Consider the following 17665-nt stretch of genomic DNA (forward strand, 5'->3'; position numbering starts at 1 on the left):
AAATCAATTCCAAAATTTAATAAAATTTGAGAGAACAAAAAATATATTTAGCCATATTTTTAAAAATAACTTTTTAACATTACATTATGAGTCATAATTTTGTAAGAATTTTTAATATAAATGATAATATAACATTATTATTTATATTAAATGTTAGTAATTAAGCCAACATTTAAAAAAAAAAAAAAACAGGAAAGATAAACCGAGAGTAACTAAAGAATTGACGGTGTCAGTTATTTTACTAGTTATCATGCGATGTTTTACATACTTTAGGACCCTAAAAAGAAACAACTTAAAAACAGGACGTAACCAGAATCGAAGAAATGACATGGTATCACAACTAAGTCATAATATTTAAAATATGGACATCATATTCTACATTATTACAATTGCTAAAGAAAAAACCTTCTCCTGCTTAAATAAAAAAAAAATGCAACCTTGTCGTCCACTACAAAATTTGCTCAGATAACATTTATGGCGTGTATAGACACACACATAATATTCTTTCCCCTGCTGATGATGCATACACAGCAACTTTTTTACTGGTAAAATTTTAGACAGAAATGAATCTATCTCTGGATTAGCAAGCAAATAATGGAATGCTATGGTGATGCTCCAGATCAACCAGATAACCTTTGATAATTTGAATGAGAAAAGAAACAATGATTGATTGCACTTGTGTGTGCTTGTGACCCTAAAAAAGCTATAGACAGTGCTCACACAAGCGTTCATTAGATATAATGAGCATGAAAAAGCTACTGATCACTTGAGATTATATTACTCAGACCAATTGGTAAAGAGAAACAATCATTCCTATATGTACAACAAACCTCTGAACTGCGCCAGCAAATGCACAATCCAGAAGGGCGTGATTATCAACACAGGTTAGTAGTCAACCAGAGCCAGAAAGAACCATTGGATGTGCTGTCTTCCAACAACCATTTTCTTTCATAACCATGCTCCTTCTGCTTCCAACAAAGGGCAAGCACAAAATGGCAGCATCTTCATGCCATTCTTGTATTGAATATAAAAAATCAAAAACCACAAAAAGCACTGGCCAGTGGGGTTGCATACTCCAAACCAACAAAAAATATTGCTAATCAACTATCGTCATCTACTGCACCAACATATGTGAGGTCTGTTCGTCTCACCCTTACAGCTCCTTTCAGCCAGCTAGCGGCTCGAATGTTAACATGATCACCACTTCCTATGCTAGTGGTGTTACCTGCCGGAGGGACAGAGCCAGCGCCGTCTTCTAAAAGTGTCCAAGGATCAATTTCCAAATCATTGTCCTGTCGTTTTTGCTTCCCTGATACATTAGATGCAACCCTTGATAGAGCTGGACCCCTCTGGGGGATAGTTGAGCTAATGGAGTTAACCCCAGGATTTGTAGTGCCGGGTTGAATGCACATAAGAGCAGAATTTGAAACAGATGGTGGCTGGCAGGATAGAGAGCACCGCATAGAAGGGATGAGTACCGGCATTGCAGCTTGGATTCGCCACCGAACAGTATCTGGTAGTTGCATACGATCCAAGTCATTCTGCATCAGACAGTTGACGTTAGATAAGTAATAACATTTCCAGATTGAGAAGTATGTTACAGAAATATTTCCATTGGAGAGCATTATGAAGCATGGATATGGCTAACACAATATCTGATATGAAACCAGTACAACATGGGATAACAGTTTGTAGAGTAAATACAATTCCAGTATAACATGATGCACAGATAACGGGTTGGGTCATTCCATGACTTCAGGGTGAAAGCAAAGAAAAATGAGGCTATAGTTCCAATATTATTTATTGGAGATGATAGAAATTTAGAGTTTATCAAATATGTTGATAAAAAACCTCAATAAAAAAAAAAAGATATTACACTACACATTGAATTAAGACCTAATATGGTATAGAATTTTTAAGCACACAATCAATACATACAGCCGAACAAACAAATAATTATACACTTCAAAAGAATATTATGTTGGCTATTTCATCTGCTAACCAGTTTCTCAAGGAAAATTAGACTAGTGTTAAAAAGGCTGCAAAGCCATGTAAGGGGTAGCGCAGAAAATAAAACTATATACATTCATAGATTAAATGATCAAACCTGCAAAGTTTCCAACAACTCTCGATCAATTGTAGGTTCATTGCTTGTCTTTGAAGGCTTTGGCCGGAGCCAACTTGGAGGATAACTACTTAGCAACCCATGCAAAACCAACAGCAAACGATCAAACAGACTCTGAGAAGAAGAATCCACAAAAGCAGCAGAAGCAACTTCAGAAGATGACTCTGCCTCCCTCGTTGGCAGAGGCACAGCATTTGCTGAAATGTCTGCATCCTGATGCACAACCCGACTACCAAGGAGACGAAAAATAACAGAGGCAAGAAATTGTCTCGTGCTCCGCACAGATGGCTCCCTACAATATTGAACATATGGAACTTAAGAATCACAACTAACATTGATGTACTAGTTCCATTTCACATGCACAAATAAAAGTAAAAACAGTCATTGGATTCATGGCACAAATATCCATAATTTCACTTCTAGCTGCCATAATTAACTGATTTAACTTAACACCTAATTTTAGCTCAAGTCCATTGTTGCAAGGAAAAACATGATACCAAATTGTATTATAGAGAACCGTATTTTTTTAATCTGAAAATTGCATTGCAATTTACTCCATTTTTTCATCCATTTTAAGAACAAAAAACCATAGAATTTCTTTCGCTTCAACAAGTGCGACAAGAATCCTGTAACGAAAACCAATTGGACAATGCAATATCTCGTCGTTCTTACCTGTCAGTGCAAAGAGTAGGAAGAAATCTCAGGAGCAACTGCAACCGTAATGACATAGAAGCTCGTAGGGCTGCAGGAGAAGGAGGAGAAGAATCTGTTGCTACTGTTGGTCGTCTAGATAATGTAGCGTTTCCAGTTCTCAAATTTTTGCGGTTATTTACTTTATTTGGCTGACCTTCAACTCCAGCAGGAGCACTTCCCACTGGTTTACTTCCACCTGTAATAGCAGTTATGTGTGTCTCGATATAACTCAACTGTTTCACCAAGTCAGTTGCAAAAGAATTGCGAGCTTCATCAGAGCTTTGATCTATGCAAGGAAGAAGCAACTCAATAAGAGCCCTCTCAATCACTTGCTGCTGGCACCTTTTCAAATATGTTCCCTCTTCAACAACTTCTCCTTCTTCAAGAGAGGTGCTGTCAAACTTCTTGTTATCCCCTTTGATAGTCAATGAATCAGTAGTTGGACTACACCAACCCCAAGGTTCCCAAAATTGGGTCTTAACAGAAAGTTTTTTATTAACAGCAATGTTATGCAGCCTTTGTCTAATGGCCTTCCGGCCAAAGAGGACGTCCTGGCCTCCAAGGAACCATTTAGCTTGCAACAACATTGAATCCTCTAGTGACCTACCAAAGAGATGAATCAATTCTGAAAAAAGGGGTGCAGCATCAGGTCTAACCAGTAACCTAGTGAGAAGTATTTGAATAAAATTGTTCTCATTCTCAGAAGCGCTAGCAGCCTTCTCAGGACTAGGTGAGGACAACTTTATAGCATCAGACAAGGGCACATCATGATTCTCCACTTTTTCAATGAGGGCTTGTTCATTTAAAAGTAACCTGAGGAGGACCCACTGCCAGTGAAATTTGGCAGGTTGCAAGGTATCCAAAACATGCACAAGCATATCCTGAAGCTTAGACCCACTATCTGTCGGTTTAACTTTAGACTCACCAGGTCCAGAAATCCGGCTCCCATCATCCTTTGCATAAATAGATTGTGGCATTTTACAATCAATAATGGCGTTAAGGAAAAGCCTAGAGCGTAGAGGAACAAATGCTGTGAGTTTTAAATGCATGTCAGAACCATTAAACTCTAGCAGGTTTGCAAATTCAGAATCACTATTATCTGCGGACATAAGATCATAAAGACCTTGACAATCTCTAAAACATACATCACGAAATGGCAAATGCTTTATTGCTTCAGTTATGGCCACTATAAGAGACTGATAAATTTGATTCATGTCTTCACGAACTGTAGCATTCAAAATGAAAGGCCGCCACCTAATGAAGGCAAATATTGAATAAGCAGGTGGAAAGACCAAATTTAAAGGAAGCATCCGTTGCATCCTTGAAAGAGCCATAATAAATGGTTCGCCCAAGAGTTCCACCACCAACCCTTCACATATTGTTCTGCAGTTTCCAACTAGCAGTCTAAACCAATGGACATGAACTTCAATTGAACTGTCCATCTTATTAAAAGCCATAACTGAACGAGCATTTCCATTTGCATTGGATCTAGTGCTTCTTACAAATTGTACTGCATCGAGACCCTCCTTCAATCTGAGAACTGTTACCATTCTTTCCAGGCTGGTAACACCATATATAATTGCACCAACAAAAAGCGCAGAAACAGCAGCAGCAATTTTTGTGGTTTTTGCTACCACGACTTTATTAGAGTTGCTTCCCATATCATTTGAAATAGTGTTACTAGAATCATGGACTTCAGGAAATGTTTGAAACTGAGCACGAGATGCTTTACTAGGAGTGAAAACGCCAGCAAGAGCAGTAGAAGCTTCAGTAGCAAGTGCAATATCAAATACACGGCTTTGTCGTTCTCCTAAGGCTTCCTTAAGCAGGCCTAGACAGGTTATATGCATTCGCAGAATGCACCTGGCATAGTTCAATAAATTTGAAGTTGATGTTATATTTGAATGATTGCTGCCAGATGAAAAATCAGGCATTTTTGCTAAAGTTGGACCAACACTGCCAACAATTGCAGAAACCGCAGAAGAGACCAAAGAGGGATCTCCTTCTTGAGCAGCACCCCCAGTCTGTCTTATGCAATCAATTAAACCCATAACAATTTGTTGAGCAATTTGATATCCATTGTCCCATTTTTCTACAGGAGGAAGACCTTTTAGAGTACCAGCAGCAAAGAGCTTTCTATCCTTTCCAAAAAGAAAGTGGAATGCTTCTTCAACATTACGCTGCACAACCTCCCTCATGCCTGCACCTACTCTGGATTGCAACCGACCACCACTGATCTTCTGACGGAAAAAATCATCATGGTCTTCTACTCCGGCTGGAACACCTAGGGGCAGCCCTAACTCTCCATCCACTGATCTACAAGAGTCAAGTTCAGAGGAAAGTCTCGTGTCACATGTAGCCTTAAAAGTTTTCTCCCACTCAATGACACTAGCCACATTGCTGTATTTTCTCAACAAGTACCGAGCAAAAGCTAGGACCCCTGACCCTGAAAGTCTTCCATTAGATGAAACAATTTTGGCAGCTCGATGCATTGCAGATGACAAGGCTTCTGGAATAAGATCTGCTGCAACAAGAATGTTCTCATACCTACATCAAATAAATTGCAGAGGAAAGTTTGTCAAAATCTCATTCCAAAAATCCACAAAGAAATTGTCCCACACAAGCATAAACAACAAAAGGAAAACATTCAAAAAATCCACAAAGAAACTCACCAACACGATCATAAAAACAAAACAAAAACACTACCACAGATTCAATTACAAAAATATGAATATTTCAGAGTGAGATGGACCATAAAAATTACAGAAACATCACTTAACGTTCAGTAAACTTGCATAATTATGTTAAAACAGTGGCTTGATTAAGGTGACAACAAAAGGGAGCATAAGAAGAAATAGAAACAGATATAGCAGCCTACTACGAGGTGCTTTATAAAGCATTGTATTTGTACCACTTATCTAAAAGGTTCTAAGCCATTGAAAAGGAAGAAAACATCATGTGGGGGAGAGCAAATTTCTGTTTTCCAAGAGACAGCAAACAAAAACTATATAAAATATAATTGATTGCAGAGCTACAAACCTCCTCAGTGATGAAAGCAGAATAGCCTCTCCCACATCACAAACTTGGTTTTCTGCATTCCTTGCTAGCATCAGCACATTCCTCCCAGAATGAATTGTGGAATTGGGGCTATTAAGAACCCTCGGCAGCAACCAAAGGAGGAACTTGACAGCTGATACCAAATCATGGGAGATATCCATCAAATACAGTATTGCAGAAAGTTCATCCTCACCCAGTTTCCACCGTATTGAGCTTCTATCGTCAGCACCAGAAAAAGGCCTGCCAAACTGACCAACTTTACCAATATTTTTATCCGTCTCTTCAATTACCTGCCTAACAACACTCAGCAGCCAAACGGCTATAGCCCTTTTCTCAACAAAACGTAGCTGCTTTAGAGCTTTTCCAATGGAAACTATATCTCCAAAATGACTTGTTGGGATGATATCCACGGACCTCTGCCCATCAACATCCATAGCAGTTTTATGGTGAGGGCAGCTTACTTTGCTTCCACAAACGTGACTAGTTGATGCCCCTTGGCTACCCTCAATTCTAGAAGCTGCCAGTTGAGCAAGACTCTGAGTTTTACGCACAATCTTCTGCCGACTCTTAGTGACCTGCTTGGTTAACTTTTGTGGTTGATCAACTTTGAGAGGCTCTGGGGATTTCATTCCCTTTTTCACCCACCATGCATCGTCATCATCAGATTGAACTGGGGAATGCCCCTGTACACATGAGTTTCTTTCCTCACTTAACTTTTGTCTCTTTGTTCTGCTACATTCTTCACACCCAGGTGTACCCTCCACTGGATCAATTTTGCTGTTCTGAGACCCAATAGATCTTTTAACAGTGCCTTCAGATTCATCACATCCTGTAGCACTCAAATTAGATGAACAATTAGGTAGCTGTAACAGTACTGAAATAGCTGTTTTTAGTTCTTCAATGTTAGCATTATCCTTTACATTTTTTGTGGTAGAAATAACATTTCTCTGATCAACTGTCATTCCGGAAGCTTCATCCTTTATTGAAGCAGGATATCTTTTTCTCTTTAGAGCAGATAAATCAGTGCCACTGGCATCATCATGGGACTCACTTAGAGGACCCCGAAGTATGAGGCGCCGTTCGTTCAAGTAAATTTGCAATGCTTCTTTGAGATGCACCCCATCAACAATTCCTAAGTCTTCCAAAACATCATGGATAAAGCATCCAGGTAGCTGCTTTAAGATGCAATAGTGTCTCCTCCGTCGCTCCATGTCAACCAAATTTACATTCGCATCCATGATCCCACTGACTATCAGCTGGCGTACATATGCCAAGGGATAAAAGATGCCAGCACGTATAAGTTCCACAATAAATAGTTGTAGGCGCTTGGAACCTTCCCCCTTATGTACCACATGCTGATCAATCCAACAAACTATAATATCATGCAGTGGTCCTGGGCTTTCAAATATAACTGAAGAACCTGTGCTTTTTGAACTAGATTTCAGTCTGGATACTTTGCCCACATAATTCGAATTAGGCCGCTGACCCAGATTCTTTGCAAAACGACTGGCTCTGCGATATTCGTTTGTTTGTTTTAGCAAAATCTTCACATCCTTAATCTTCATCTTTAAAAGCCTAACAGCTATATGCACCTGGGAAAGATCTTTCCTACCAGTAAACTTAATGTCATGAGGAGGGGAACCACGAAAATCCCTAAAATCACATGTTGCCCACTCACAAAGGAAAAACACAGAATATATAAGGGGTGTATTCACAGTCCCAAACCATTTCAAAGATAACCTTAAGCAAGGGCTGACTTTTGCAACCCAGCCTTCAGATACAGTTCCACCACAAAGATCATCAAAAAGAAATTTATATGCAACATGCAAATCACCCAGAACAAGAGCTTTATCCAAGGCTTTTGCCACTTTAGCCAGACAATGGCCTGGAGAGCCTGGGATTGAAGCCTTAACAAGATCCTCTGTATGTTTCTGAATGCGTGAAATAATGCGACCAAAATCATCTGAACTATTTTTTACCTTCCCTGCAGCTTCAGTTGATTTTAGTACAAAATTCCCATCGTTCATTGTATGTGAAATAACAGAAGAAGGTAAAGGAAAGCAATCCAAAGCAACAAAAGTATCTGGCACCACAAGTATTAAATACCGAAGCATCTCAATCACAGCACAAGTTGTGTATGCCCTCCTGGAATTATCTACTAGATCTGAACCACCTGGAGCAGGATCACGAATGACACGAAGAGCTAGTCCAGCAAGGGTACGTACATAAGTTTGAGATTGTACAATAGTTTCTAAAAAACCATATATAATAGGCAATAACAGCTGCCAAACCTCAAGCAAATCTTTTTCCTGAAAGGAACAGAAATGTGAGAAATCAACACAAAAGTTGAAATCAGTGGAAGGTATATAGAGTACATTTTTAGTTTCATTAGCACATTGTACTCATCAAACACAAACAATGTAGAAAGTAAATACCTGTAGTTGAGTAAACACCCAATCAATGACAAGAGATGGATGAAGCAGCCCTTCAGCATGATGCCATTGCAGAAGCCGTACAATATACCACCATCTAAAATGTAACGATGGTCCTTCACCATCAGAAACAGATAACAATGGATCACTTTTGTTCTGCAGTGGTCCAGGTATTTGTGGTGATCGCTCTCGACCATGAGAAGCAGAATGGGAAACATTCTTTGACAAAAATTCATCCAGAAGGGCTTGCAAGTAATTGATAACATCTTTGGTCCAAACATCAGAGCGTGACAGTTGAATCTTGTCAGCAGTTCCAGAAGAAATACCAACAGAACCAGGTTGAACCTGGAAAACTCAATCATAATCAGCACATATTAAAATGTATAAGGAACTAGGTACATATACAAACATTTAAACATTCCTACCTGATTGAGGTAAGTAACCTTGATAAACCAGGTGGCCCTAAGCAATGGAACGTTATTCCTTATAAGAACATCTAAAAGTGATGCCCTTTTATAACCATGAGGAACATGATCAGCTAAAGAGCGTAACCGCTTGTGCTGCTGAGATAAACCCTGTAAATAAAATTTTTAAGAGTTACCGATATACACTGAACCACCAAGTAATGTTCAAAAAAGAGTATTCAAGGACTTCACAGCCATAACAACCTGTCAGCTTTAACAACAAAAACCTCAGAAATTGATCATATTAAGCCATATAAAAATTCTCATAAATTGGTCATATCAGCTTATAAGAATTACAGATCCCTCCATATTCACATCACGCAGCCAATCACATCAAGATATAACCATCTACTACTATGTTACTAGCCATTCAAAACCCAGTGCTTCCTTTATATAAATTTGCCAAAATTGTTTTAGAAACAAATGTGAGGTGCCACAGCAAGTTGCACAGAGAAGAGAACAGTAGGAGTAAGACTATCACCAAGTATACCTCAATCCATTTCTTCTGGAAGTCCTCACCACAAGGTCTTAGTTCAGGGAAAATTCCAGACCTGGCAAGTTGAGATCCTGAAAGAGCTACACCATATACTTGACCAGCCTATCAAATCAAAACACACATGTAGATCAAACACCTTCATAACAAAATAAGATAAGTAGAGTTCATTAATTCCAAAATAAGCTAGAAAAAGCACCACAACTATATACATACATATAAAAGTAATGTTCAGCAAGGATAAATAGATCATAAGACATATTAAAGATCATCACCTTCCTCTTCTGAGCACGAGATTCATTGATGGCCCTCAGACGTTTTCTAATAGCCTGGAAATTAGATGAAAAAACTACAAGTTAATCTATATCCACAATCGCCTTGTAATGAAAACCAAAAAATATGGAGATTTGCAGTAAATTAAGAGCTCAGACATATAAACAAAAATAAGAGGGCAAAAATATCTCAAAAAAGACACAAGAGAAAAGAGTCACACCTCTTTGCAATTAAGAACAACATTCTTGTTAAAATGTGGAACCTGTGTCAGAGAAATTTCTCTGGCTTCCTGACAGATACAGGAGCAAGGCAATGTCAGAAAATAGAAGATACTAGACAAAAGGGCAGGTTAGAACAGTTGAATTGAAACTATCGTATTTTAATGCAAGCAAAATTGACTTCTATATTTTCATTACTCATCAAGGAGAGCTATGATTCTAAAGCATGCACGTGTGACCATATCACTATATCAATTGCCTTGAACAGTATAAGAATCATACGAGTAATTTAAAGGGAGAATTTGTGATATACATATCAATGACACTGACAAAGATACACGCAGATAAACCAAATGTAACAGAATCATCACACCAACGTAAGAATTATTACAAGTAGCTACCAACCACAACATAGTAATTATACTACCCGCCAACATAAATAACCCATTTTTGACAAATACTAGATTGCTTTTTATCATGAAGTTTTGTAATTATTCTCCATAGCTGGTACCATAGTTTTAAAGTAAAATTATTTATCAATTATTTGGGAAAAAAAATGTCTGAAAAGAAAAGGAAAGCATCAAAACTTGAATATGTTAAGATTGCTGCAGCCTAACTAAGATGGAAAAAGAAAGGTGTTAAGTAAGTATAAACCTATTTCCTTTATAAAAAGAGTCCAAGTGGAAACACATGCACTACTTCCATATGCGTCCAATTTTTTTTAAGATGATAAAAAATAAAAAAGAATTACTATCATAATTATTAAAATAAAAAATATTATTAGTTATAAAAGTTTCATAAAAAATAATTATGAACATCAATATGAATAACTTTTATAAGGTTTAAATACTCATTTTGTCTACTGCTCTATTAAATATTTAGACACAGTGAGAAGAATGGACCTAATTAAACAAAATTGACCAAAATTATGACTTAATTGATCACGTAAATAAAAAGAAGACCAAATTAAATAAACATGACAAAAATAAGGACCAAATGAGTATTTAAGGCTTTTTATAATTTTATAGTAGGTACTCTTTATTTATTTTGTAGATAGTTTTTTTTATTATAGGTAGTTACATAAAGTGTAAAATCCTAAGAATTTGTAAACACCAAAAAGAAGAATGCCGTTTATTAATGTTATAGATAGATGAAGAATTTGATAAAAAGAAAAAGGAAAGAAAAATACAAGAAACTGCCAGATTACAGTTCCAAATTTTCAGTTACCCTTGACACATACTACCAAAACCATTTACACAAAAAAGTACAAGGGTTCAGCATAAAATATTAAGACCTTAGAGAAAAAAATGGATAACTGCAGAAGTATAATATTTGATTTGGTATAAATACTAAAGTAAGTTTTAATGCATCTTTTGTCTAGTTTTTTTATGAAATAATTGTTTTTTGTCAGCTTAATGAGATATTTAAGAAAAGAAAAAAAAAATTACTTCTCAAAATTTGAGCATTCCCAACAAGCACCTAATGGCATACCTCGAGTCCCTCAACTGTGTCCCTGTATCCAGATTGCAAATATTCTCTGGTCAAGGTCTCCTCAGGACAATTTGATGTTTGGGGATGGAAGTCTGGTGCCCCAAGCCTGAGAAATAATAGGATTTCACATGTAAATATATAAGATAATAGAAGGTCAAAGCTTAATGCCTTAGAGTAGAATTACAACCTCACAAGAAAGAGTAGTAAGAAATCTAAATAACAAAGCTACATAGGTCTATTGAATTATAAAAAAGAAAAAAAGAGATTTCTCCCTTCAAGGTTCTCCATTTTACTATTAACTACTGAGCCACCGTTCCATTCCCAAAGTAATAAATATAATTAATCCCAAATCAAGACCCCCACTCTTAACAACTTTAACTACCTATGACCCAACCACTTCATTAGTTTAACTAATTAGGGGATATGTGTGGTTTAACATTGAAAGTGTTCAAACGTCCATTCAACCCTATCCAACTAGAGACATACTTTTCTCCAAGATGCTTTGAATGAAACCACTAAACCAAAAACATACTCTCTTTTCAGCACTATCAATACCATCCTATTGATGTTCAACCTTGACAGCAAGGATGAAATTGCACAACCGAGATTTGGCAACAATCTTCCCTTCTAATCCCCTACCAGGTACTGATCCCAGTCATTAGTGCTCACTGGACAGGTAAAATATCCCTAAAACAACATAGAAGGAACAACTGAGCATGATCTTCGGCAGACTATCACAAGGAACTTACAAGGAATAATTACCAATCAAAGGATAGACACAGGAAGATATGCAAAACACAGACATCTTCAACCATTCCAAAACTTTTGAGTACTCCAAATTGGTCTACTACCTCTACTATCCATCAGCCTACTTTTCCCTGGCAACCGAACTGTGAACATCAGTTGGCCCTACGGGAAACATCAACCCTCTTCCCTTCTCCTTAAAACACAGTATGACAGTTTCACTGCATTGTTGCTTTACTTCCTTCCTGCACACTCTTTTTCTCAAATCAATGTTTGACCCAGTGTATATCTTGAAAAGGCCTGTCAATGGTGTTCACTACAACAGATCGGGTAAACCCACTAGTTGACACAACTGATCCTGCTACCGACACAACACCTCCACCAAGAAGATACCTAAAGTACACCTCTGGAGCAAAAGACCGAGGTTGAAAGATGAGTTTGGAGGCACAGCTGCATCTGAACTATCTGCCACCAAACTACACCTCAATCCGCCTAAGAAATACCCTAGGAATTGCTTGTCAGGTATCTCCAATGCCTGCACCACCAAGACCTCAAAATATGTGTATATACTCATCAAAAGATACTGTTTGACACAACAAACAAGCTGCAAACCTTAGTATCAACGTTACTGTCAACCCTTCCCAGGTTATATTAAATCTACCATCTTACTCCTCCAGAATTGAAACTAGCCACACCTTAACTGCTGACAAATGCAAGTTGTACCTTCATTGACAGCTTCCTCAGGTTCACCTCATACACTTCTCTACCTGAGCCCTGGGCAATCCATCCCCCTCAAGTCACTGCCACATGAGCAACCAGAGAATGAAATCGCACACTGGTTGGCCATCATCCTCTTCAAGAACTCAACCAAATCATCCAGAGCTTGTATGCTCAGTTATGCCATGCCCAATAAATGGCATAAAAATATTTGGACAAATCATTACAAAAGCCATAAGAAAGTAACTGATAAATTTAGAGCTGACACAGAAAGAGAACAAATCCCCAATGGAATTTCACCTACGAAAAAGAAGAGCATTCTCCTTCCATGAGTCTCCCCTTCTACAACTATGCCAGACCCCTATGTCTAAAAATAACAATCTGAATCCCCACTTTCTTTCCCTCTCCCCCACTATTTAAGCCAAGGCCTCCTAACTTTAACTGCCCAACCATTTAACTATTCAAACTCACTACTCTTAGTCTCTTAGCCACACAAGAAAAAGCATAAGCTGATAACAATGCAGGGAAGGGGAAAACATCATACATGCAATTTTTTGTATTACAACAGCATATGAAAATGTGCCCCCATAGAGCCTGGTACTGTTCGTTAATCAAAGTTAATCATGAAATACAGTGGACAATAATTTTAAAAATCACAATATTATGACCAGGAACTACCTAGAGTTCAAGGGTTCTTTATCACACTTCAACTTGAATGGGTTTAACGGGGGTTGTCGCCTGCAAACACAAAAATAAAATTGTGTTCAATATTAACAGCATCCGATTTAGCATACAAAGAAAATAACATGCCACTTTATTAGTGAACATAAAAAATACAACTCAATAAGAAAAGAAAATTTAGCAATACTAAGTCAAACAAATAAAAAAAATGTTTCAAAGGCAAGAAATATAAATTTTTTAAATGTCATTATTAACTAAATGGTTGGAACGAAACAAAAGTCCCAACCCACGCTCAGCAATTTAAGTTATTGATTTACAAACTATGCAGCTTTTGTAACAAAATTTGGACTGAACTTTTAGAACAAATCCACTACATACAGCTATCAATTTTTTAAAATAAAAATAAAATCCACCAACGTCGTACTCTCTTATTCAAATGCTTAACAATATTTTGAAAGTTTGATATGGTAGAATCATCCCCACAACAAATCTAACTTTAAAAGGAAAAGGAAAAGAGAAATCTTATATTAATAAAAATAAAACAAATACAGGGAGCGGCGAAAATTTATACCAATGTTTACAAAATTAGTGCCACTGTTCTTTATTTATATTATGAAAAATATATGACCACTCCATATTTAGTGTTGGAAGTCTCATATCAACTAAGGATAAGGTCAATTTATAGAATATAAGTAGGTGCAAACTTCAAATTACAAGCCGATTTTGTAAAGTTAAATTAGATTTAAAGTTCACTTCTTAACATGATACTAGAATCATGGGTTAGAGAGCCTATCCTAACGAAAATTATTGTTTGTTGGATTTATTGTTTCACCTGGACCAGCCACTAATGTCTAGTGGCTTGAGATATATATGACTCCACATGAATTGGAAGTCCTACATCAACTAAAGATAAGACTAATTTAAAATATATAAGTGGATGCAAACGTCACCTTATGAGCCAATTTTGTCAGGTTGAGTTGGACTCAAAGTCCACTTAACATTTAGAATTAAAAACACAGTTTTATATAGTTTAGTTGGGTCCAAGAAAAGTTTTCCATATCTCTCATAGAATATATGACTTTTCCTGTAAACTTCACAATTTTCCCCCTACCCGACCCCGCTAGAAAAAAAGAAAAGCAAGAAGATCAACTCAACAGCATGGCGTTGGTGTGGGACTCAACAAAGCAGGGGCAGCAGGCTGGTGAAGAGTGGGGCATGTGCAAATTCCTTAAAATTGGTCCACTTAGGACCTGTTTACACCAGTTAAATCCAATTCTTAACCGGTTTGATGATGATAATACCAAGTAGGTAACACATCCAATCCAAAAAACAACAAAAACCAATTATACTTCCATATCTCGGACAGACCAGTTCAACCAGTCTGACCCAGCCTGACCCAGCCGAGGTTTAGAAATGCGAGCAGATGTTCTGACTTTTGATTGTTTACAATGCATAAATGCTTCATCTTAATCTTTGGTGTGTTTGCCTTTAAATTCTAACTTTTAATTGTTTACTATGAATATGTATTTAGTTTTGGCAGTTTATTTTTTTCAGCATTTATCTGTGCGTATTATAAATTTAATTAATGTGCAACACAAAACATCATATTAGAAGATATTCCACTACCCACTATCCTGCTATCTGAGATCTATGGTTATAAGCAAGGACATGTAACCTAATATTTCTTGCCCATTTAACCATCAAAGCAGATTATCAAAAGTAGAGAGATTAATAGTAAAGAAAATAACTGGAAAATAACTGGAAAATAATATTGATCATTGAAACCAGAGGAAACTCTTAAGCGATCAAATGCCTAGGAACTGAAAAATGAAGATATAATGAATACTTGGAATATTCATATCACTCAAGAAATAAATGAACCCCACTCTTTAACATGACTGCATAATTTTCAAAAGGATGTTAATCAAGCGAAAAGAAAAAAAGAAATCATTGGCACAAATTACTAGATAAATGAAAAAGAAAATATATAAAAGCAATACCACATTTATTTGGAATTTGTAGTTCCTTGATAGCATATGTCATTTTTGCAGTCATTCATAAGAAGAAAATGGCAATAAGAGGAAAGTGTCAGGAGGAAGTTCCTTACCTTGAACTTACAGAGAAGTTAGCAGGCAAAGAAGGTGAATCAGATCTTCCGGTGTCCCTAGCAGATGGTCCACCTATTGCACTGTTATTAACTGCACTAGTGCAGCTGCCAGCATGATACCTTTGCATTTCCCCCAACTATAACCAGCATACTGCCCTTGGCATCATACCACAAGTAGCTGTAAAAGCTAAACTGCAATATCAATTAGGCAAACAAAAAATTACATTACAAAAAACAAAGGAAACAGGACGCACAATTGAAACAAAAAAAAAAAAAAGATTAACACGCACGGACAAGTATTATGCAATGAAATCTCCAAGACACTAAAGATTACTGTCACCCTGAATTTTGATTTGTAACTTTACAAATATACGATAGATACAGACTGTTTATAAATGATACAAAAAAAAAATATATATTCCCGGAATCAACAGAATATAAAACACTAGGTTCTAAACACTAAGACTGGTTTTCACAAGATTGAACCCAACCCGGCTGCAAGAGTAAAGATTTAAAAAACTTTACCGTTATATTCTGAGTTATCATTCAAATCCAAACAGCTCTTTCTCAAATGCAAACATAACACAACCAAGCAGATAAGAAAATTTCAAGCATACCCTCCCAAAGGATCTTCTCTACCATACTAATGGTAAAACCAAAGTCATACATAAGGGGATAAAATCTTAGATATCAATGTAGATCTTCTCTCCAATAAAGACTATTCCAAACTAGGGTATAAATATGCTGTGATCAATCATTTTATGTTAGTTAGAATTCTAGTCCCATACCATATCCGTAGCAATAAATTACAAGTAACAACAGAAAGCCGCAAACTTAGTAAATTAATTCCGATCCATAAGCATAGTCCAAAACTAGAACAAATAAATACTCTTTCACTAGTAACTTTTTTTAATCTCACTCAAAACACCTACCAGCTCATATTGCCCTCTGAACTAACTAGATGAAACTTCTTCATATGCAAAATACAACCTTGAAGACAACTCACCTGCTTAATCGTCTGAAAAAACGCCGGACGAATGCGAAATTGCAAAATCCTAAATTCTGAACCTAATGCAAGAAAAAGCGCGAAAATTTGAACTCGGAAGCAAGATCCAGAACTAGGGTTTGGGGGGTAAATCCCCAACTTTTGTATTTGTTTGCTTTTCCCTCCAACTTCAGAAGGCGATTGTGGAGACGAAAATTGGGGTCTCTTGAGCTAGGGTTTCCGATTTGAAATTAAGAAAAAAAGGGGTTTTTAAAAATAACGGAAAATGGATTGAAGGTTGTTAGAAGAGAAACTGGGACATGCCGGAATAGAAATTTTGGAACTTTGAGAAAGAGGGTTGAAAGAGAAAGAGAGATTGCAGATATGATGAAGAAGAAGAAGAATAAGGGTGTGAAGCTTTGACTGAGATTTTGGGTGGTGATGACGACGACGATGCTTCTGTTGGTTGCTTCCTCTGATAGGAATAAAGGGTGAAGAGGAAGGGATCTACTAATTATTATTATTATTAAAATATTTGTTCTTAATTATTAATATCATTATTAATTATTAATATATTATCACGATTTTTTTTTTTGTGTTTTGAATTCCTTTTCATGTCCTTCTGTTTTGATATTATTACCGTTACACAGTACATTATTTAAGTGGTTTGAGGAGGGCAAAATTGTCAGAAATTTTTAAGGAGGTGTTAAATAAGGATTCAATCATATAGATTTTGTGTTTATTTATGTGGTTTCTTTGTTTTGACATACATAAATTGCATATCCTGTCTTTAGCAGATTTTTTTTAATTATTGAGGAGATTTTTAATAAGGTTGAATCTATAAAATAAAATCATTTCTTTATTGAATTTGTGTTAAAATTTAGACTTTATTATGTTTTTTTTTTTATATTTGACCATTGAGATTTATATTATTTAAATACTTAAGGAAGAAAGGAACAACTCAAACAAAAAGAATTGAAAAACAAAATATTTAAAAGAAAAAATAGAACATTACTCAGGCACTCCCTGAATAAGAATGATAGAAGTTGTCATTAATACATTTCAAATCAATTGTAATTAAAAAAATTAAGAAAAATTGAAATCGCTTTTAGTTTAAAGTTTTGAAGAATTTTAAAATTAAAACCAATTTGAGTTTTTAGTTTTTAAATTTAATTTAATTTTTAG

General features: G+C 36.4%; 1 protein-coding gene across 2 annotated transcripts; it reads right to left on the reverse strand.

The window, feature by feature from the left end:
- Positions 1-592: 592 nt before the first annotated feature.
- On the reverse strand, positions 593-16971 carry LOC114166757 (mediator of RNA polymerase II transcription subunit 12-like). 2 transcript variants are annotated; one of them, XM_028051551.2, is made up of 13 exons: positions 16502-16971; positions 15496-15682; positions 13386-13445; positions 11247-11352; positions 9758-9826; positions 9540-9593; positions 9262-9369; positions 8733-8882; positions 8311-8652; positions 5858-8184; positions 2798-5365; positions 2108-2417; positions 593-1541 (listed from the first exon to the last, which is right to left on the reverse strand). In XM_028051551.2, the coding sequence occupies exons 2-13, from the start codon at positions 15621-15623 to the stop codon at positions 1101-1103; spliced, it is 6663 nt and encodes a 2220-aa protein (XP_027907352.2). In that variant the 5' UTR covers positions 15624-15682; positions 16502-16971; the 3' UTR covers positions 593-1100. The 2 variants fall into 2 exon arrangements, with proteins under 2 accessions (XP_027907352.2, XP_027907351.2); XM_028051550.2 differs by having other exon boundaries at positions 15496-15687.
- Between the last annotated feature and the right edge of the window lie 694 nt (positions 16972-17665).

This window comes from Vigna unguiculata, chromosome 10, assembly GCF_037176805.1.
Source record: "Vigna unguiculata cultivar grain cowpea cultivar isolate G323 ecotype 2 chromosome 10, ASM3717680v1, whole genome shotgun sequence".
Classification (NCBI taxonomy): Eukaryota; Viridiplantae; Streptophyta; class Magnoliopsida; order Fabales; family Fabaceae; genus Vigna; species Vigna unguiculata.